The sequence below is a fragment of the Cnephaeus nilssonii genome, assembly GCF_951640355.1.
Source record: "Cnephaeus nilssonii genome assembly, chromosome: 19".
Classification (NCBI taxonomy): Eukaryota; Metazoa; Chordata; class Mammalia; order Chiroptera; family Vespertilionidae; genus Cnephaeus; species Cnephaeus nilssonii.
In genome coordinates this window covers 25628760-25652010 of record NC_137090.1, presented here as the reverse complement: position 1 = coordinate 25652010, position 23251 = coordinate 25628760, and the positions used below count along the sequence as shown (strand labels likewise).

The 23251-nt window shown below is 51.3% G+C and overlaps 1 protein-coding gene across 1 annotated transcript; it reads right to left on the bottom strand.

Annotated features, from left to right (window-relative positions):
* Positions 1-1430: 1430 nt before the first annotated feature.
* Positions 1431-22385, bottom strand: TRIM25 (tripartite motif containing 25). Its single transcript, XM_079798851.1, has 9 exons — positions 21724-22385; positions 17038-17133; positions 13291-13524; positions 10806-10962; positions 10139-10204; positions 9409-9435; positions 8128-8211; positions 7950-8048; positions 1431-7291 (listed from the first exon to the last, which is right to left on the bottom strand). The coding sequence occupies exons 1-9, from the start codon at positions 22315-22317 to the stop codon at positions 6759-6761; spliced, it is 1890 nt and encodes a 629-aa protein (XP_079654977.1). The 5' UTR covers positions 22318-22385; the 3' UTR covers positions 1431-6758.
* Positions 22386-23251: the final 866 nt, after the last annotated feature.

The window sequence follows — 23251 nt, the reverse complement described above, 5'->3', positions numbered from 1 at the left end:
TGCACGTCCCCACTGGGGATCGAGCCCACAACCCGGGCATGTGTCCTTGACGGGAATCGAACCTGGCACCCTGTGGGAGCCCCTTTCACATCCCGCGTGGTTCAGGGTTCGGGTTCTGGAGAAGGCCGCACACAAATGAAAGAGCCTAGAAAAGTATTAATTTGGGAAATGGAGAGCCAGGCGGGAGTCCACCTCTAGGGGGAGGACTATACCCCGCTCTGGCTTTGAAATCCCTTTTATTAAGGTTATGGGATACACCCATATCCTTTAGGCAGGAAATTCCAATAATAGCCAATCAGCAAGAATTTACATAAGACTAACAGGTGGAGGCTGCTTTAACTACCAATGTCTCAACTAAACAATGAGTGATTAGCTCCAAACTTTCAGAGCAATTAAGGTTGACCAATCTTCCGGATTCCCTGTTCACATTTCTCCATTAGTGACAATGATCAGTTTCCGGCAGGGCCCCAAGTCCACAGGATGACATTCTATCCACTGAGCCAAACCAGCCAGGGCTAGACCTGCCTTTTTAAGAGTCTGCTTATAGTAATTAAGATTGCTCCACATAAGAAAAATAAAAAATAAAAAATAAAGTAAAAAAAAAAAAAAAAAAGCTCCACAATATGCCCAGCCAGTGTGGCTCAGTGGTTGAGCATCAACCTATGAATCAGATCATGGTTCAATTCCAGGTCAGGGCACATACCCAGGTTGTGGGCTCAATCCCCAGTAGGGGGCGTGCAGGAGGCATCCAATCAATGAGTCTCCCTTTCCTTTCCTCTCTGAAATCATTAAAAAAAAAAAAAAAAAGCCCCTCATAGCCCTGGCCAGTGTTGTTCCATGCTTAGAGTGTTGACTCAAGCACCGAAGAGTCATGGGTTCGATTCCCAGGCAAGGGCACGTTCCTGGGTTGCAGGTTTGATTCCTGGCCTGCGTCAGGGAAGGTATGGGGGCAACCAATCAATGTGTCTCTCACATTAGTTTCTCTTTCTCTCTCTCCCCCTCCCTCCCTTCCACGCTCTCTGAAAAGCAATGGACAAAAGGGTTGACAACAGCAGAAACGATTAGCCCCTCATACGCACATGCACTTGCAGCTTTGCTGTACTTCTACTGAGGAGTCACAGGTTACTGTCCTGAGCTTTTTATTGGAACGGAAGAATATCCCATGACAATTTAAGTGGAATCTCCGAGTGGGAGGACAAGCCTATAACTGACACATCGAGTGTTTTTGTGGGTACGGTGACAGTGAGGGAGAAAGAACTGCCAGTGGTGGGGGTGGGAGGGAACAAAACCCTGGAGACTTGACACCGGAGAGAAAACACGGGACGCTCCTTTGAAGAACAGTCTTTTATTCTGACAGGTGGGCCACGCAGGGCCTATTCAAGGTGGCAAGTCCCCCTCTCCCCCCCCCCCCCCCCCCCCCCCCGCCCATTCTGAACCACCTGGCCCCGGAGTCAGGCTCCACAGGCTGAAGGTCATAGTCCCAACAAGACTGTCTTCACTTCAGACACCAGCCACACTTCACTGGTCCCCAGGCCGCCCGCACTTCTGACCGACGGGCCACAAATCCAGAAGGTCCCCATGACGTCTTGGTCTGGGCTGCTATAACAAAAGCACCATAAACTGGGTGGCTTAAACAACAAACATTTATCTCTCACGGTTCTGGAGGCTGGAAATCCAAGATGCAAGTGCTGGCAGATTTTGTATCTGGTGTCTTCCTGTGCCCTCACATGGCAGAAGGGACAAGGGGGCTCTGTGGGCTTCTATTAACCCTTTGCACTCGCTTGCTTTTTTCTTGATTCCTTTATTCTACTCGGGATTTAATTTTTTAAATACCCCAGATTTTACAAAGCGCGGCAGTAGAATAAAAAACTGGAGTTTCTTTTCATACAAACTTATTTATTTAATGTAAGAAAAGCCCAAATAAAGGAGGAGGGATGGAGGGAGGGAAGGGATGGGCTACCGATGCTAACCGTGTCGAGTCACACTCGACATCCGAGTGCAAAAGGTTAAGGGCACCAATCCCAGCCAAGAGGGCTCCACCCTCAGGACCTAATCACCTCCATTTCCATCACTTTGGGGGTTAGGTTTCAACATTTGGATCTTGGGGCTACATAAGCATCCAGTGTATATAGCACACAACCCCTTTCAGGTTCGATGATTCACTGGAACTCACAGAGCTCAGAAAAGGGCTACACTTATGATTACAGTTTGCTTATCAAGGATACAAATCAAGACCAGCCAAAGGAAGAGACACAGAGTGACGTCTCGGAGGGACCCAAGTGCACGGCTGTGGAATCGGGGTGCATCGCTGTGTTCAGCAGTTTCAGTGTCCAGAGATTTTTTCGGAGTTTCATTACAAAGGCATAACTGAATCCATCTCCAGGCCCTCTCGCGTCGTGGTCAAGCTGGCTCGAAGTCCCAACCTTCTAACCTCATGGTTGGCCTTTCTGATGACCAGGCCCCATCCTGGGTCATCTCAACTAGCATAAACTCAAGTGTGACCCAAGGGGCTCGTGAATGACAAAGACACTCCTCTTCCTGAGGAAATGCCAACGATTCAGAATCTCCCCTCTGGAAACCAGGGACAAAGGCCAGTCAAAATCTTTAGTATAATAAAGGCCAGTCAAATTCTTTATTATAATAGTCTCCCCTTATCCATGGTTTCACTTTCCACAGCTTCAGTTACCCGTGGTCAATGGTGGTCTGAAAATATTAAACTAAAAATTCCAGAAATAACCAATTCATAAGCTTTACATTGTGCACAGTTCTGAGTAGCATGATGAAGTCCCACCCCATCCCAGCCGGGTAGGTAAGCCCTCCCTTCGTCACTTAGTAGCCTTCTCAGTTACCAGATTGGTTATCAGATACTTTCAGAGAGAGAGAGAGAGAGAGAGAGAGAGAGAGCGCACATTCACATAACTTTCATTACAGTATATTGTTATAACTGGTCTCTTTCATTATGTTATTATTGCTAACCTCTTACTGTGCCTAATTTTATAAATGAAACTTTATCATAAGTATGTACATACCCCACAGATAAGAGGGGATGACTTGATATAACAACCTCAAACCCACACCTCCTACCCCTGCGAACAAGGATAAAATCACCCGACAGGGCCTATCACTGGCCTGAGCTATGCTTTATTTCAATTCTTAAAACTTTTTATCGTGAAAATTTTTCAAAATATGCAACAGTAGAAAGAATATTTTAATGAACTATCCCATCCCGTAACTGTTTCATTGATTACCAGCTTGTGGCTCACCCTTTCATTCATACCCCACCCCTTCTCCCTACACCCATCCTTGGATTATCCTGAAGCAAAGCCCAGAGGGACATCCTATCAGGAATTCTCACCCATGGCCAGTCTCAAACGGGCTATAGGTCTGCTGACATCTCAACATCTGGGAGCAGCTGGGTGGGGCCTGGGTGACAGAGGCCCCTGGGCACCTCATTCGCTCACCCCAGTGTGATGGGTAACACTGTCTTACACACACTGAGCTGCAAGAAAGAACACCAAACACCGGTTTCCTACATTCCAAGCTTCTAAGGCAAGTCAGCCAGCTTTGGTCCTCGTATTTCTTGCAAGTTTCAAAAGATCCATGCCTATAGCCCTGATGATCTCATAAAGAATCAAAGCTATAATAAATAAGCTCAAGAAATAACAGCTCAGATACTTGTGATTAACAAAAATCAATGGGGGTCAGCATAAGGTAAGCGGTAACCTATCAATTATCGATTTCAGAGTCATTAAGACAGGAGGAACTAGCCAACCAGTCTTGAATAGTACAGAAACTTGACCCTGACCTTTGCTTTATCATGCCAGAGTGACCGAGACAGTCCCTGACACCCACGTCTGGGATGTATTTTTATGTTTGTGTCTCTGGAAATTTCTGACACTTCCCTGGGGTGCCAGGACGCATGCAGGAGGCATCTAGGAAGCATCTCCTCCAGGATGGGTTGGCGAGAGCAGTAAGCATCACCCATACCTCCCCATTTGACTTACTCTGCAAAGCGAGAAGTCAGATGAATGCAAAGGTCCCTCCAACCCTAGGACTCCAGGGTGAGGCAGTAGCCCTACAGGGCAAGGGGATATGAGGTTCGAGACAGCGAGGTGTGCGCCTCACTTACACCTCCAAAGCACCTTGCACAGAGCTTGGGTTACCTACTTGCCTCTCTAATAAACAGAGGGACGTGTGCTTCCCTATCCTATCCTTCCCGGGTCAATGGCCGGGGAAGCGCCCTCTCTGTTGCCTTCATTTCTGCGGGAGAGAGCCACAGTAGGACCCTGGGTTCATCTTGGGCATTCTCCTCTAAGCCCCGCTGATTCCCAAGTATGACTTGGCTCCAGACAAGGCTACTGTTTCAGAAGGTCAATGAAGATGCTTTTGGCCATCTCCAAAAGCAGAGAAGAATCATCAGAGAGCCTTTCTTCCCGGTAGCCAGGGAAGAAAACGTTTGATAACCACATGTCCACTACTGCAGGGAAGCCTCCCCTACAAAGATGGTCTCTCCCCCAAGGAAGTGACAGTCCTTGTTGGGAGATGACACAGATCCACACTTCTGTCAGGAACACCACGTGCTCTGGGCCTGACTAGTGCCCTGGAATGCCAGCACAAGGCCAGAGAGGCTTTACCTTCTCAAATAGCCACACGAAAAGGCCTGGGGTCCCCAGACCCTGCTGGTGACCGCTTTTTTCCTACCACAAAGAGCCTGGCCTAAGCTCCTCTCTCAGGCAAACCCAGAGCAGGACTCATTCCACCACAAGAGGTGAAATTCTTCCCACTCACATCCTGACAGGAGGATATAGAAAGCTCGGGAAATTCCAGCCATCCATTCACTCCCGCCCCTTAATGGACTGGGGTTATTTTCACTGCACGAAAACAGCCCCTTGTGCTAGAATCCTGCAGCTGGTTCCCTCGCTGATCCTTACAGTCTTCCTGAGCCCTAGCCTGGTCCATGCCCACATCTAGAATTGGCTTAAAGGAAGAAGACAGCGAAAGGGGCGAGGGCCAGTGACAGGCCTCCGACTCGTGCAAGGGCCAGCGGTGGGTCAGCAGCCTGTGGCCGGGATGAACAGGAAGTTGCTGTTCCCCATGGGATCTGCTAGAAGATCATCCCAGCTGTAGGTAGTCACCCCAGATGAGCTAGTATGGTGGTCCCTGAGGCAGCTACATACAACCTCTCCTATGATAACAGGTTTCAGAGATGGGGCTTAGCTAGCTGCTCAACTATGCCAGCTCTGTATCCCACAATCCTGCTGAGAGGCAGCTATCCTGAGGAGAAGTACCAATAAGAAGGCAAGATACTCTAACAAGACCAAAGCCACACACTTCTGGCAACCAGGTCAGGATTCCCTGCCCCAAAGCCTAGGCTGTGGGGAGAAGGCCTCCAGAAAGGTTCTGTGGCTACAGCCATGAGATGCCTTTCATAATATTGGGGACTTGGAGGGGTTTCCATTCACACAGGACCTGGGTCACCTTGACCTTGAATTAGAAATTCTATAACATAGGCCCAGCCGGAGTGGCTCAGTTGGTTGAGTGTGGTCCTGTGCACCAACAGGTTACCAGTTCGATTCCCAGTCAGGGCACATAACCTGGGTTGTGGGTTCGGTCCCAGGTTGGGGCACATATGGAAGGCAACCAATAGATGTTTCTCTCTAACATCGATGTGTCTGTTGGTACTTCTCTCTCTAAGCATGTCTTCTGGTGAGGATTAAAAAAAAAAAGAAGAAATTCAACATGGGCTGATTCAGATCATGGCCCGAGACAGAAAAGGTTCCTGTTGGAGTAAACATTTAAAAATTCTCAGCGGGGTGATACGGACAGAAGGGGGGTGAGGCTATTGTCCAGTGGAAGAAGAGGACCCACTTTTTGGGGAAACTCTGGTCTGGGTGGAGACCTGCCCTCAAGCACAAAATAGAACCAGGAATCTGAGCATTCACCCACAGTCCTCACATGTGGGTACTGGCAGGAAGGGAGGGTGAATAATATTGCAATTCAAAGACTTGGAATTTTTTTTTTTTTTTCAATCTACTGCAGCGATTTTCAACAGGTGTGCTGCAGCCACGAGAATTTTTAAAACATTGCAATACCTGACTATTTAGTCAGGAGCACGGACCTCTTTCCCTGAGATTGTCAAATTAAAAAAATGACAACAACCAACACAACAGTAACTGTTCCGTGTGAACCAATCAAAATTATACCTTTTTTTTGTCAGATTGACAAAAAATGTATGTTTTGGTGTGCCTCACGAGTTTTAGCAATTAGCTTATGTGCCATGAGATGAAAAAGGTTGAAAGTCGCTGCTCTATAGAGTTGAGTAGCCCTAAAGAGAGTAATCGAAACACCAAGATCACAAGACAGCATAGGGGCACCCACCAAGGGGTCCGAGAAAGGACTGCAGTGGCCTGAGATGTTCTCCAAAAGAAAAGGGGCTCTAATGACTTTCCCCCCAAAGCCCTGTCCAGCACCCAGCACCCTGGGGATCTACCAGAACCAGGGAAGGGGGGGAGCCTGCCTTGAGGGGCAACAGGACGTAGGAACGCTTCCTTGCCCACAAGACAATCACCCCCACGCCTTTCCTGGGCCCAATTCCTCCCTTATCCCATCTCCCCACCCTCCTACCTCCCATCAACCCCCCTCCCATCAGGGCAACCCCTGGGGACTGTCAGGGAAGACCTCCGAGAGTCAACCCTGCAGCCTTTTCGCTCGAGTCCTGGGCACGCCCCGGGCAGTCGGCCAGAGTGTCCAGGGCCTGCCTACTTGGCGGAGCAGATGGAGAGCGTGGCGCCTGCAGAGAACACCCAGAAGGCCGGGTACAGAGCTTCAGTAAAGTCCTCCTTGTACTTGTACATCACGTGGATCCTGTCGGGAGCAACAGCGAAGAAAATGACGAAGCCGTGGTCGCAGTTGAGAAGCACGCCAACCCGCGTGGCCTTGGTGGTGGGCAGGATTTTCTCCACATTGTTGTGCCAGGCAGAGATCTTGGTGTTGAACCACTCCACGCACCAGGAGGCGCTGTTGCGGCCGAGCCGGCTCTCCGGGCCCTCCCGCGCCATGCTGCCATAGCAGATGCCCATCCCGCAGAAGTTGTTCTTCTGCAGCTCCACCTCCCAGTAGTGGATCCCTTTCTTGTAGCAGTGCAGGCCCAGCACCTGAGAACAGTACGTGAACCTCTGGGGATGTGGCCGGTAGCTCTGGTGTGTTTCGGCCACAGAGGCCACAGTGTAGTTCTCCGACAGAGCCACCTTGCTGTAGGCAGTGTTGTAGTCCAGGATGACCTTAACAGCATCTACAAGAGCATCACCCCAAGCAATCAATTACAAGGAGCCCAGGTGCTCTCACTTTTAAACCTTTTCTCAACTGGTAGTATTATTCATTTGTTTTATCCATTCCCCCATCCACCCATCTACCCATCTATCCATCTATTTACTATTGTATCCATCCATGCACCCACCCATCCATCTATTCATCTGTCTGTCCCTCCTCCTTCCATGCATCCATCTATCCACCTATTCATCCATCCATCCATCCACTCATCCATATAGCCACACATCCATCCATTTATCCATCTGTCCATCAGTCCATCCATCCTTCCATCCATCCACTCATCCATCCATTACTAAGGCCTAACTGAGAGCATAAAGTTCCAGAGAGAGCAAGAGGGGTAAGATCCAGAGTCCTGGCCGAGGAACTGGCCTTGAGGAAGTGAACAGAGAAAGGAGAGAGAGGGTATGGAGTCAAGTGAGATGGCAATGAGAGGATGAGGGAGGCCCCTTCTGAGCGCCTCTCTTCTCTGTGACGCAGAAGCTGGGCGGGAGAGGGAGAAGTTACGGCACGTGGCAAGGCTTTGGAATGGCAGGGAGTCAAAAGGAAAACCAGAGGAGAGAGAGCTGGCAGCGGGACCGGTGGGGTTTCGGCAACAGCCACTGCCGGCAGGTACTACTCACACGCCAGGAGCTCAGGTCTGGGCTTGGCTAAGAAGTTTTCCAGCACCTTGGCCTTGATAGACACTGAGTTTGGCTGCACTGTGGTGGGTTTGGCTGCAGCTGGGTGAGGAAACAGAAAGCCATTTTCAGAACAAATTCAGAGTAGACCTCCCACTGCCCCTTGTCCACAATAACTCACCCTCCAAGCCAGCTTGTTTTAAATCCACTAACTGCTCCGAGGACCCAAAGGTGGGAAGCTTGCTGGGTGAGACAGCAGCAGCGGCTGGGGATGAGGAAGGAGAAACATATGTTGGGGACATGACACAGAGTGACCTGATGGCCTCTACTCCCTTCTAAGCTGATTTTCAAGAGTCACTTCTGCCCAGCCAGTGTGCCCCAAGGGCTGAGTGTCCACCTATGAACTGCAGTTCGATTCCCAGTCAGGGCACATGCCCGGGTTGCAGGCTCAATCCCGAGTGGGGGCGTGCAAGAGGTAACTGATTGATGATTCTCTTTCATCATTGATGTTTCTCTCTCTCTCTCCCTTCTTCTCTGAAGTCAATAAAAATATATATATTTTTAAAAACTTAAAAAAGCTGAAACCGGTTTGGCTCAGTGGATAGAGCGTCGGTCTGCGGACTGAAGGGTCCCAGGTTCGATTCCGGTCAAGAGCATGTACATTGGTTGCGGGCACATCCCCGGTGGGGGGTGTGCAGGAGGCAGCTGGTCGATGTTTCTCTCTCATCGATGTTTCTGGCTCTCTATCCCTCTCCCTTCCTCTCTGTAAAAAATCAATAAAATATATTAAAAAAAACAAAACTTAAAAAATGGTGAAGGCTTGGGTGAGGGGGAGAGGGCGATGGGGGAAGAAAAGGGACATATGTAATACTTTCAACAATAAAGGTTTATTTTTCTTTTTATAAAAAAGTCACTTGTACAGATGCATACCTGGACAGCCAGGGCAACACAGTGAGTCCAGACAGGGCTACACTCACTTGTCCTCACCTCCAACCTGAGAACAGTATGTGAACCTCTTCATTTACACTTGTCCTCACCTCCAACCTGCTATTCCAGACATAATCCTACAACTGAGGCCCCATCACAGAATCCTGATGAGACAGGACAGCATTTAGCACTGCGCTCAGCCAGTCTCAAGAAACAAACAGAGCCCTAACTGGTTTGGCTCAGTGGATAGAGCATCGGCCTGCGGACTGAAGGGTCCCAGGTTCGATTCCGGTCAAGGGCATGTGCCTTGGTTGTGGGCACATCCCCAGTAGGGGGTGTGCAGGAGGCAGCTGATTGATGTTTCTCTCTCATCGATGTTTCTAACTCTCTATCCCTATCCCTTCCTCTCTGTAAAAAAAAAAAAATCAATAAAGTATATTTTTTTTTAAAAAAAAGACTGAACCCCTTGTGTTTTGGTTTATAAAGTTTATTTTTTTTAAAAAAGAAAGAAACAGAGCAGAAACGCATAACTTACGAACTTTCTTGGGTTTCTTTTCTTCTTCTAGAAAAAAAAAATTCCAGAATTAAGACATTGTAAAGCACAACACAATGACACTTTCAAAAGACCATATTAACATTCATTTGCATGAATGTGACCCATCCCGATAAAGCTAGGATGTTTTAACTTGACAAAGATAACAGGCAAATAACTCCATGGTGATTGGTGTGGGGGAAGGACTGACGCTTAAAGAGCATGATGGAATTTTCTGGGGTAATGGCAATACTTTATCTTGATGTGGGTGATAGTACCACACACGAATTCAATGGTCAACAGTTATCTAACTGTATTTAAGATCTGTGCATTTTACTGGACGTAAATTGTATCTCCATAAAAGGAAAAATGCAAAAAGCAAAAATAGAGTCAGCAAAAACAATACGCTGGCCAAGTATCACAACAGTCCTTAAGAACTACCGGGAGCGTGTGCCTACGGAAACCGACTTAGCGAAAACAGCGGTTCTCCAAGTGTTGGCCCAGCCAGCAGCGTCGGCATCACGGGGAGCCCGTAGGAAATGCACATTCTCGGGCCCCACGCCAGAGCTCCTGTTCCAGGCCGCTCGAATATCCACTGCTCACGGGTCAGATGGCACACACAGCCCCTTCCAGCACCCAGGCTCTGCAGTGATTGATGAGAGGCTGTGCCCATTGGCAAGGAGCCCCGCCAGCCACAGCCATGCAGCTGCCACAGGGACGTGGGGTTACTTACTCGGGACCTTCTTCACAGGGCGTGTGGGTTTTGGCGTGGGCGCCGTGGCATGCTCTGCAGGCTCCCCTGTGCCAACAAAGAAGGTGCTCATTTATGGGGCTCCTCCCAAACACCCCAGGAGCCAGCTTTGCCACAGGCGGGCGGTAGCGGGTTTACAAAGACAGCCACCCCCACATCCCATCCACTCTCGCCTCCCATCCTTTACAAGAGCTAGAAGACAGGTCATAGGAGGACCAGTCTGGGGCGTTCCCTCTTTTCTCTGGCTTAAAATGTAGCTGGGGTCGAGTCTTTTTCCACCAGCACCCAGCTCTGTGACCTCTGCCCCCTCTCTGAGCTTCAGCGTCTTCCAGCGCACAGCGGGAGGAGGCCCTTGCTCATAGTGATGACACAGAGGTGCCTGGAGCTCCTTCCCTCTGGGTTTCCGCCCCTCCCTCTCCCCAGACCAGGCACCACTGAGGTAGCAGGGGGGCTAATTCATCCACGGATTATGCTCCTCCATGGGACCAAGCCCTCCATGAGGAGGTACTGGGCGTCTTCGTGGCAGGCCCCCTGAAACTAAGTCCCAGTGCTCGGGATCAAGGCCCTCTCTTGTACCCCAAAATGCTGAGGGGACCCATCCAGATTCAGGGGTCTCAGTGGGGCTCCGTGAGGGGGTGCTGATGGTTACCTGAGGTGATGGGCTCCTCGGGCTTCCTGAGGCACCGCTTCAGCTCGGTTTTGAGGTCCATGGTGCTCTGGCACACGCCCTTTATCAGCTCGTGATTCAGCTCCACCTTGGGGACGTAGACTGGCTTCGTTGAGATAGCCTGCAGTTTTGCCGCTTTCTGGAACAAGCCAGGGGGTCAGCGCAGGTAGCTCCAGGAAGCCAGGCCCTGGGCTCAGCCTCCAGAACCCCGGGGGGAGCTGCCCTGCGCCCACCCCCACCCACCCTGCAGGTGGGAAGTCCCATCAGCCTTCCCGGTCACAGGCCTGAGGTCGCTGGGCGTTCAAGTGCCACTTTTAAGACAGTGATCTGGAACTGGAAGGACCCTCAGAGGTTGCTCCCCTGAGAGATGGGGAAACTGAAGTCTAGAAATGACAAGTGACCTGCCAGGAATTCTGACAATTAGTGGCAGGGACAAAGCTGGGACCCAGGTCCCCTGACCGCCATGGAAAATGCTCCCTCCACTCCTCCAGCTGTGGCTGAGGCAGCACGGGAGACTCAGGCCCAGCTGTGAACACAGGTTCTGGGATGGACAGGGAGGTCTCAAGGTGCAGGACTCAGCTAGGGCACATCCGATGACAAGGAAGGGTCTTCCAGGATGTCCCAAACTTTGAGACAAGAGTCAGGTCACAGGGTATCAAGAGGCCCAAATGTGGATTCAGCACCCTTCTCAGAGCTCGAGGCAGCTACTCCAACACACCGGAATGAGAAGAAACTAACAGCCTCCAGCCTAGGGTGGACCAGTCACTCCTCTACCCTCCCCTGGACCTGAACAAGGAATCTGGGCCTTCCAGGGATCAGAGCACGTCACCCAATCAATGGGCTCACCAGACCACCCACTGCATACCAGGCATTCTGCAAGGGCTGGACATGCCAGGAAGAAGAAAGGTGGCCATAAAGGACGGGCCACACTGAACGGAGCTGACAGCCTAAACAGACAGGAAAACAAGCACATCTAGCACAACGGCAAGAGCTTCCGCAGAGGTGGGGGGCATGCTCTGGATTGTCAGTAACGGAAAACAATGGGATCCAGGGAGGACGGAGGAAGCTGGTGACCCTGGGACACGATCCAGTGCCAGGAGGAATGGTGAGTGCTCTGCTGTGGCCACAGCACGAAGCATGGGCTGGGGGTGGGCAGCAAGACATGAGGCTGCGGGCAAAGGCAGGGCCCGGTCATCAAAGGCCTGGGGGCTGTACTACGGAACATGAAGTCAGAAAGGGCAGAGGGCTCTGTGCTTTATAAGGTCACTTCTAGCCTGGCCGGCATGGCTCAGAGGTTGAGTGTCGACCTATAAACCAGGAAGTCACAGTTGGATTCCCAGTCAGGACACACGCCCGGCAGCAGATTCAATCCCCAGTGTGGAGTGTGCAGGAGGCAGCCGATCAGTAATTCTCTCTCACTGATGTTTCTATCCCTCTCTTCCTCTCTGAAATCAATAAAAATATATTAAAAAAAAAAAAAAAAAGACACTTCCAGGGACCATGTGGAGGAGGGATTAGGGAAGAGAGCAAGATGCATACAGTAGGCAATATTCTAAGATAGCCCCTAAGAGTCCCACCCCTTCCCAAGGTTACACATCCTATATAATCCCCTCCCTTGAGAACAAGCAGGACAAGTGAATGTGAAGAAATTTTTCAGAGGTAATGAAGCTCCCAAATCTGTTGATTTTTTAAAGTATGATTTTTATTGATTTTAGAGAGTGGAAAGGAGAGGGAGAGAGAGAAACATCGATCAGCTGCCTCCTGCATGCCCCACACCACCACCACCACTTACTGGGGATCAAGCTGGCAACCCGGGCATGTACCCTGACTAGGAATTGAACTGGCAACCTTTTGGTGCATGGGACAATGTTCAACCAAGTAAGCCACACCAGCCAGGGCCCAAATCTGTTGGAGTTCATCAGAAAGATGAGTCTCCTGGATGGGCCAGACTCAATCAGGTAAAAGGCCTGAAAAGGGGGGCTGGGCCTTCCTAGCGGGAGAATTTCCCATGAGCTTTGAAGTAAGCTGCCAAGTTGGGAGAGGGCCATGTGGCAAGGAATTGCGGCAGCCTCTAGGAGCTGAGAGCGCACAGCCGGCAAGAAAGCGGGGACCTTGGTCCTGCACCGTAAGGAACTGGATTTACCAACCACCGAGGAAGCTCCAAAAGGAATGCAGCCCGCCAACACTCAGCACGCAGCCTGTGAGAGACCACCCCCTAAGAAGACAACCCCCTAAGCCATGCCCAGCCTCCTGAGCCACGGGAAGTGTGACACAGTCAATGTGTGATCTAAGCCACTGTGCTTGCGGTGAGTTCTCACACAGCATCTAAAACAAATACAGCCTGTGTGTCAGGGATGCTTTCAATGACCTCTCACAGACCCCACTCCCTGAGGCCCCGTTGCCCCTATAATCAATATCGTCATGCTGGGCAGGAAGAGTGTTCAACAATGTCCTCATCAAGACCCACCTCCAGGAACTCAAACTCGCCCCCCTTGGTCAGGGCAGCTTCAATCTCCTCCTTTACGGTCTGGATCTCCGTCTTCTTCTTGAGGAGGATCTGGTAAATATTGTCGAACTTGCTGCTGACCCTCTTCTCCTCTTCCTTTATTTTCCGCATGGAGCTGGCCTCAGAGGCATCAATGAGCGCCTTCATTTCCAAGTATTCTTGTCTAAGCTGTTCTGTCTTCTTTTGTGCAGCCTCCTAAGATGCCAAGACAAGAAGACATCCATCAGGCTGACAAAGCTAAGCCCGTGGGACCAAGCATTGGTGAGACGCGGAGCACACAGGGGCATGACCACTTTGGAGAGCAATCTGGCAATTTCTAGTGCAGTGGTTCTCAACCTTTCTTGAGAACCGCTAGGCGACCCACAGGTTGAGAACTGCTGCTGTAGAGCCTAAGACCATCGGAAAACACAGATATTTACATTGCGATTCATAACAGTGGCAAAATTACAGTTATGAAGTAGCCACGAAAATAATTTTATGGTTGGGGGTCACCACAACATGAGGAACTGTATTAAAGGGTCGCGGCATTAGAAAGGTTGAGAACCACTGTTCTAGTGCATTTGAAGGCGCTCGGACCCTGTGTCCCAACAACTGACTGAAGGAATATACTCCAGAAAAATCCCCACAGACGCACGCGAGAACACTCACAAGCAGCACTGTTTGAACTAGCAGAACCCTGGCAAGAGGAGACTGAATATACAGGCTGCATGTACCTTGGATGGACGATTGAACAGCAATGAGAATTAATGAACTGGGGCGATGCATTTAATAAATTCGACACATTTCATGAGGGAAAAACAACTTGTAGAAAAAGACACACAGTACTGATGCTCTTTATAGAAAGCTTAGATACAAACGGGACGGTAGCGTTTATTGCCTAAGGGAGGCACACAACATAAAGCAGTACAAAGAAATCCATGGAAATAAATTCAGGATAGTGGTTACTTCCGGAAGAGGAAGGGGGATATAAAAGGGGCGGGGCATAGAGCGAGGGCTTCAGCTGCATCGGTGACGTTTTTCTTTCGTAAGCTGGGAAGCAGCTCGTGGGTAATTTTTCTTTTTTAAAGAGAGGGTGTGAAGCTGCTCTAGAAAATTTCTAGAGAATACCACCCTCAGGAACTGACTGCCCAATTCCATAGCCACTTGCTGGGTGTGGCTACAAAGCACTTGAAACGTGCCTCGTCCCAATTAAGATGTGCTGTGAGTGTGAAATGCACATTGGCTTTCAAAGACGGAGTACAAAAAAAGGACTGCAAAATATCTCAGTACACTTCACTGACTCTGTGTTGAAATAATCATTTTTTTGGATATTCTAAGTTAAATCAAATGTATTATCAAAGTGAATTTCTCTCGATGTTAAAATTAATCCGACATTACAGATAAGGCTCACGCTGTATTTCTATGGCACAGCAGTGCTCTAGCTCAGACTCAACATGAAAACAGAAATGCACACGAGATGGGCAATATACAGGGAGATTGAAATTCAGTTATTTCTTTACCCAACCCCTTACCCTGCCATCTCCAATGTGACTGCGAATGGCCCCCCGTGCTCAGTCTCAGTAAGAGAGCATCCCTGAAGTCTCAGGAGGGCACATGGTTGCGAAGCCACGGACTACATTTCCCAGCCTCCCTGCGGTGAGGCTTGGTCATGTGACTAAGCTGCTCCTAATTCGGTATGAGCAGAAGTGATATACGCAACACTCTTCCTGTTGCCCTTCTGACAGGCTAGAACAGAGATGGAATGGTGACTCAGCTTCCACCAAACAGATGCAGAAAACACCCTAAGGAGTTGTGACGCAATATGAAGGAAAGACCATGAGTCCCTGAATGACCCCGTGGAGCAGACACCCACTAGTCTGGGTGGCTGTGTCCGGCCTTGAACTATCCCAGTGAGCAAAATAAACTTCTATCTTATTTAAGCCTCTGAATTTTGGGGGTATCTTTGTTACAGCAGTTTAGCCTGCCCCCCACCCCCAACCCATACAGGTTCTTTCATTTGCTTCCTTTCACCTAAGCCTCACACCCACCTTCAGAAAGCCATGGGTCCATTATGCAGACGGGAAAACAAAGGCTCACGGATCTGCCATCTGGACCAACGTATCACAGGCTAATATGTAACAGAGCTGATAGTCTTACCCAGGCCTTGTCTCCCTAAACCACAGCTGCCACAATAACACTGGATGCTGCAGCTCCAGGTCAGGGTATTTAAAAATCAAATCCTCGCTCTGGCTGGTTTGGCTCAGTGGATAGAGCGTCGGTCTGTGGACCGCAGGGTCCCAGGTTTCGGGCTCAGTCCCCAGTATGGGGCGTGCAGGAGGCAGCCAATCGGTGGTTATCTCACATCATTGATGTTTTTTTCTCTCTCTCTCCCTCTCCCTTCCTCTCTGAAATCCATAAAAATATATTTTTTAAAAATAAGAATAAAATAAATAAATACATAAAAATCAGATCTTCTTTTGACATAAACACAATGCAGCCTTATAAAAATTGCAACACTTGCACTACTATCCTTTTCCTATACTTCTTACTTTAAAAAAACCCTTTACAGATGTAATTAAGGTAGGACTCTTGAGATGAGATCATCCTGGATTAGCCAGGAGGGTCCTAAATCCAATGACGAATGTGCTTTTAGAGCATGAAGAGACGTCCCCAAGGGAGGAAGAGGCCATGTGAAGACCGAGGCAGAGATTGGAGTGATGCAGCCGCCAGCCTAGGAGTGCCTGAGCCACCAAAAGCTGAAGAGGCAAGAAAGGGCTCCTCCCAGAGCCTCGGGAGGGAGTGAGGCCCTGCTGACTCATTGACTTGGGACTCCCAGCCTCCAGAACTGCGAGGACCCATTTCTGTAGCTGTAAGCCAAGTCGGCAGCAATTGGTGACACTAGTCCTGGAAGACAAATGCACTCCCTTCTTACAAAGAGGTCAACGCCGGTGGGCATACACTTTTTGCTCCCTGTTTTTCTCCCACTTAAATCATAATCCCGCCTTGGCCAGAATTTCTCAGTGGTTAGAGCACCGGCCCACGCCCCAAAGGGTCACGGGTTCGATTTCCAGTCAAGGGCACATCCCTGGCTTGCAGGTTCCATCCCTGGCCCCGGCTGGGGTGCGTTCAGGAGGCAACCAATCGATGTTTCTCTCTCTCTCTCCTCTGTCCTTCTCCCTTGCCCTCCCTCCTTTCTACTCTCTCTGAAAAGCAATGGAAAAAATAACCTCTGTTGAGGATTAACAAAACAAAAAAAATCATAACCACTGTCTATATTACTAATTTTCAACACTAATTATTATTATTGTTGTTGTTAATCCTCACCCTAGTATCAGTGTGAAACACATCAATTGGTTGCCTCCTGCACATGCCCCAACCGGACCAGGGATCGAAGCAGCAACCCATGTATGTGCCTTTGACCAGGAATCAAACCAACAACCCTTCGGTGTGTGGGCTGATGCTCTAACCACTGAGCTCACTGGTCAGGGCTCAACACGAATTTTTAACGATTCCCCCAACGTTGGGCTTGTAGCTGGTCTCCTGTTTGGGTCTATGAAGGCTCTCTCCTGGACACATAGCTCCTGGCATGTTTTACGAGGCTGACGTTTAATTCTGACACTGTGAATGAGCCCACCATGAGCCTCGAGGAGATGACAGCTGAGCCTGTCCTGCCTGGAGGCGGAGGGAGGCCCAGGGCCAGGGCTGGTGGTGGAGAGCCCTGTCACTCACCCGCACATCCTTCTGCCTGGCTCTCACATCCTCCAGCGCTCGCACTGCTCCGTTGATCTGACCGTACATGACTGTCAGTTTATACTTCAGCTTGGCCTGTGGAGAAAACAAAACAGGGTGAGAGAGCACCTGGGCCCAGCCCCCACCAGCACCCAACACCGAACCATCCCCTGAGCCTATCCCACAGGTGGTGTTTCCGCCACCCCAAGTCTTGCCTGCTTGTAGCTTTTTTAAGCATTCTCATATTTACTACCTCCCTTCATCCTTTTGGGGAGACAGTGCTGTGAATATAGGATTTGGAGCCACACAGACCAGGGTTCCAGTCCCAGTGCCCAGCTGTCCAATTGCCTCTCACCCCAGTCTCCTTGGCCACTAACGAGATACAACTGTTCCCGCCTCGCAGGGCTAGTGGGAGTAACGTGAACCACCCAGAAACCACAGAAGTCCTCAGCCCACTTAGTGAGGTGTGTAAACTACATGTCAGCTTGGATGATGATGAGCTTTTTCCCCAGCACCCATTTTACAGGTGATGAAACTGCGGCAAGGAAGACCGCAAGGCGGTCAAGCTCACAAAGAGGCGACAGAACGAGCTGGGACAGCTGCTTCAGTAACGGCAGATGAGGTCATTCAACGCAACCCTCCCCGCTGCAAGCAACCAGAAAAGCAGACAGGGTAGGGTTACAGAGCCAAGATCCAGGAGGAAAAAAACCCCGAGATAAGCCTGGCACCTGCCAATTCCAGAAGACAGCTGGGAGGGCCTGTCAGCTCAGGGAGGCAGGGGAACAAAATCAGAGGCCAGAGCTCACCTGGTAAACCCCACAGGTGGGGACCTCCCAGGGCCACACCCTAAGAATAAAGAATAAACCAGCAATAGACCGGCCCATTGCCAGCTCAGTCCCTGAAATGGAATTAAGGGGATTCAGAATTGCTAGGCCCCTAGCCACCTGCAGAAACAAAGATAAACTGCACACAAAGGAAGATCATATCATCCAAGGCCTCTTACTATTTCTCTAAATTTTCATAATATCTCAGTCCCTACCTCCCTGCTCAGGTGAAATGTTGGGGCATAGAAATGGGGAGGAAAATAGCCACCACCACGGTCATGATCACAGGTAGTGTTTATTATGTGCCTGCTGCAAGCCAGGCATTGTCTAGGCAGTGGTCGGCAAACTCATTAGTCAACAGAGCCAAATATCAACAGTACAACGATTGAAATTTTCTCTTGAGAGCCAAATTTTTTAAACTTAAACTTCTTCTAACGCCACTTCTTCAAAATAGACTCGCCCAGGCCGTGGTATTTTGTGGAAGAGCCACACTCAAGGGGCCAAAGAGCCGCAGTTTGCCGACCATGGCTCTAGTGCTTTGCCTGTATTGAAGCTAAGGGCAAAACCGTGAAGGTGCAGTTACCTGCCCTCTACAGAGGAGGCCACTGAAGCACAGAGTAATTAGGTGGTTTGACTGACATTACGTCGCTATTAACTGGTGTTACAAGATCCTAGTGTTACAATTACAGACATGCGTCCAAACTGAGCACACAGAATTTCTAGCGGGAGGGGGGGCGGGGGGGGGAGGGAGGGGACATTTTACTTCCCCTAATTAGCTGGTTCAACATACTCTGACCCTCCCTTCCTCTTTCCTGCCTCTCCCACTCCACTAGAGATATTCAGGGCTGAACCTGACCTTGAATGAAAGAGCAGAAGCAGAGTCCAAGGCCACACTAACTCGACCCGAAAGCCCAAGTCACTAATATTGTTTCAGACTCGACCTCTGTGACAATGCCCTTTGAGCTGGCCTCTCAGTGGCCAAGACAAACTGGGCCAAAGGCTGAAGGCCAGGCCCCCGCAGGCCACGCCTAGCAGGTCTCAGAGCTGGAAGAAACCTCTAGATGCGGGGGAGAGGGGCCGCCAATCGTTTTGCCTCTGAGAGCCAGAGCCACTCTTAGTAGTGAACTCCCAAACTCTCTATTTTGAAAGGTTTTATCCACCATTAATCAAACAGACTTAACAGTCCCCTGATGGTGGAAAGGGGCCCACGCCGCTCCAGACAAAAGGAAGCGGTCCAAGGACTTTAAGAGCCACAACAATTCCCCAATTCACGGAAATTCTAAGGGTCCCTTCACAGCCTGGGGACTTGGTCCTCCACGTGGGAGGTACCAGAGTCCTGAGTCCGCCCGCTTGAGTGATGGAGACCAGCCAGCTGCCCCAGGCTGCGGCACTCCCTTCTAGGGCTGGCTCTGCCACCAGCAGTGAGCGGAGCAGCGGGACTGGAAAAGGAGAGTGGGTAAAGGACGCAGCCAGGACAATGGGGAAAGGGGGGAGCTGGTGGGGACAGGCCTATTACAAGAATCAAAAAGCATGCCGAAACCGGTTTGGCTCAGTGGATAGAGCGTCGGCCTGCGGACTGTAGGGCCCGAGGTTCGATTCCGGTCAAGGGCATGTACCTTGGTAGCAGGCACATCCCCAGTAGGGGGTGTGCAGGAGGCAGCTGATCGATGTTTCTCTCTCATCGATGTTTCTAACTCTCTATCCCTCTCCCTTCCTCACTGTAAAAAACCAATAAAATATTAAAAAAAAAAAAAAGCAAACCAGCTAACTGGTTTGGCTCAGTGGATAGAGCCACAGCCTTCGGACTGAAGGGTCCCCGGTTCAATTCCAGTCAAGGGCATGTGCTTGGGTTGTGGGCTCAATCCCCAGTAGGGGGTGTATAGGAGGCAGCCAATCAATGATTCTCATCATTGATGTCTCTATCTCTTTCTCCCTCTCCCTTCCTCTCTGAAATCAATAAAAATATTTTTTTTAAAAAAAAGCAAAACGTGCCCAGCTGTGTGGTTCAGCAGTTGAGCATTGACCCAGGAACCAAGAGGTCGCCAGTTTGATTCTCTGTCAGGACACATGCCCCAGTGGTGGGCTTGATCCCCAGTAGGGGTGCCTGTCAGAGGCAGCCGATCCATGATGTTCCTCTCATTGATGTTTCTATCTCTCTATCCCTCTCCCTTCCTCTCTCTAAAAATCAATATAAACAAATTTTTTAAAAAAAATCAAAACGTGTATGGCATACAAGTAAACTGGGTGCAGACTCCAGCTCTGGGCCCTGGAGGCTGAGAGAGCGGTGGGTCGGGGGCAGGCTCAGAAGGGCCCTCCTGCCCCTGCTTGCCTTCTGCCTCCATGGATAAGAACTTCGAGAAGGGCCCTTGGCCAGGAGGAGCCCGGCTGCCCCAGTCTTCAGGGGCAGGCCCAGGCACCCTCCCGAGGCACAGATCTGGGCAACCTGGCACTCTGCCCAGCAAGCTCTCCTCCCCGCCTGGGAGGAGTAACAGAAATGAGCATTCACTGTAACACACTGTTGATAGGCCGCTTCATTTAATCCTCCCGATAACCTTCTGAGATGAGTACTATCATTATCCCCTTTGACCGTTTCCCAGCTAGGAAGCAGCCAGCCTTCAAACCCAGGACTCAACATCCAGCTATGCCTGGAGCCCCGTCAACAGCCACTCCCACCTGGCCCACAAAGCACTTCCCACACAGCTCCTCTCTGCAGCCTCCCAGCCACGGGAATGCTACCAATCCCACTGAACAGAGAACTGCAGGGACTTGCCCTAAACCACAGCGGATCCGGGCAGAGCAGGCTCCTATGACGAACAGAGAGAAGACCCAGGTGGCTGGGCCTCAGATGGTTGCACCTCAAAGGTCAACTCCCCCGGCAAGGCCTGAAGGTCTGCCTTCTGAGAACCCAGCTCAGATTGGGAGGGGCAGGCCCGGTGGGGGAAGGGCTGTGGCCAGAGAAAAGGGAGGCCTGCACCCAGGTCCTGGTGCCGCTACACACCTCCCCAAGGCTCAGGTCCGCTTTGACAACACGAAGACAGTCCCTGTTCTCCGTGACAGCGCTGGGAGAATGAAAGGACATCAAGGCGCGCTGGGGAGCTTAGACTGATATGAACGAAAGGTGGTTTGGTGACATCTTTTCTTCCTCTGACACAGGCGGAGGTTCTGGCCACTAAAATCATCACAAACCTGGAAAACCCCTTAGACGTCAACCTGTTCCCCCCTTCCTCACCTTACCGAGGAGGACTCAGGCCCCGGGGCCAAATCCTATCCCACGGGCACACAGCCAGAATGGAGGGTACTCTGTTGCAAGAGCGCTGGCTCTCCCGCAGGTCGGTCGCGTCCTATCCAAGCCCTCCCACTCGCAGGGATCCTCCCTAGTCACTGGGACTCTCCAGCTCTTCGGTGACTCTTGCTCATAGGATCCCAACCCTCCACGCGAGTGCCATGCCCTGGACTCTGTAGACTTGGTGAAGAGGCTGGTACCTGAGGAGAACCGGCCAACTGTTGGTTGGCCACTTGCTGTGTTCCTCGGGCTAAATTAACTTCCGTGGAACTCCATCTCCTCTACTGAAAAATGGAACTCATTATCCCCACCTCCTGGGTGTCGCCAGGATTTCATGAGGGAACAGAGGGAACCTCCCGGGTTCCTATTTGAGGGTTCAAAACCCTCTATTAACACCATCAGACAAGCACTAACTAGGCTTAAGGCAGGCAATACCACCTGTGTCTTCTGCCCCAGATCTCAGGCTCAGCAAAGGCCGTGTCCCCACTCAGGTGACCCAGCGTAGGCGGAGATGCCCACGGAGGCGCCCTCTGCACCACCCAGCAGGCCCAGGCTGCCCCTCGCGCCGCCACCCCCTACCTCCAGGTCTGCGCTGGCCTGGCTCAGGGGCACAGGCGAGCAGGTCTTGTGCTCCACCAGGCAGATGTGGCAGATGCACTCGCTGTGCTCGGGGCAGAAGAAGTCGCGGAGCCGGTTGTGCTGGGGGCACTTGCGCTGCAACAGGTCCGGGACCGGCGGCTGCAGCGGGTGGTCCCGGAAGGCGGGGCTGTCGAGGTGCGGCCGCAGGTGCTCCTGGCAGAAGGAGGCCATGCACACGAGGCACGTCTGGACGGCGGCCGCCTTCATGCAGTGGTCGCAGGCCACCTGGCCGGCGGGGCTGAGGGCCGCGGCGCGGGAGGGCGGCGTCCAGTCGTCGGGCGGCTTGGCGCGGGCCAGCTCGGCCTGCGCGAACTGCTCCACCACCGTGCACAGCACCGTGTTCTTGCGGAGCTGCGGCCGCGTCTGGTACGCGGAGCGGCATTGCGGGCACTGGAACGGCGCGCCCTGGACGGTCCACGTCTCGTCCAGGCACGACCCGCAGAAGTTGTGGCCGCACGGGGTGGTGACCGGCACCTTGAAGAGCTCCAGGCAGATGGAGCACGTCAGCTCCTCGGCCAGGGACAGGTCCGCCATGGCGCTCCTCGGGGGACCGGACGAGTCGTGCAGGGACGGGTACGGCTGCACGATTCCCCCCGAGGCAGCCCAGGAAATGAAACTGAGCGGCGAGAAGGCGGGCCCGCGGCCTTTCGAGAAGTCACGTGGGGCGCGGGGGGCGGGGGGACGGGCGCGAGGGCGGGGCCGGCGCGAGGGGACCCGGGGGGTAGGGAGGGAGCCTGGGGTCGCTGCGGACCGATGGGGAACTAGCGGGTGGGGCTGGGGGCTTCCGGTTATCCTTACGGCCGCTCCGCGGATGGAGAAACCGAGGCGTCGGGGGGCGATCCCCAGGGCGCAGGAGCCCAGCCCAGATCTAGTCCGGCTACTTCTTTCCTTCGAGAACCTGCCTGGACCCGCGACGTCCCCAGCGCTCCGCGAGCCAAGGGGGCTTATCAGGACAGGACTTTAAAAAAATAACTGTAGGATCGGTTAAACGACTGCCCCTTTTCCTTTTTTCTTTTTTTCCTTTTTTAATCCTTCCTTCCTCTTCCCTGGTCCTGCGCTTTGCATTTCGTCGTTGGATCCCTGAAGGCTGGAGCCCATAGTCACACGCTCATGCTTAAACTGGGCGATTTCTTTCCAGACCCCCGCGATATAACAGGATTTTTATTTTTTTTAAATTTCCAGTTCAACTTGACTAGGGTTTGGAGACATCCCAGTTTAACAAAGGTTTTTCTCTCACATATACTCAGATAACAATAATGTTGGAACTTAAACACTTTTTTTTTTCGAAATTGTTTGCTTAGATTTATTTCCATTCTTCTAGCTGTTTTTCCCCCTCTGGCCAGGGAGTAGGAAAAGTGGGTGTACAGGAGGCAAGAAGTGTTCCAGAGAGGAGATGAGGGGGGCGGGGAGGGCAAAGAAAGACCGTGTTTAAAGAGGAGTTAGCTGGAATTCGCATTGGAGACAGGGT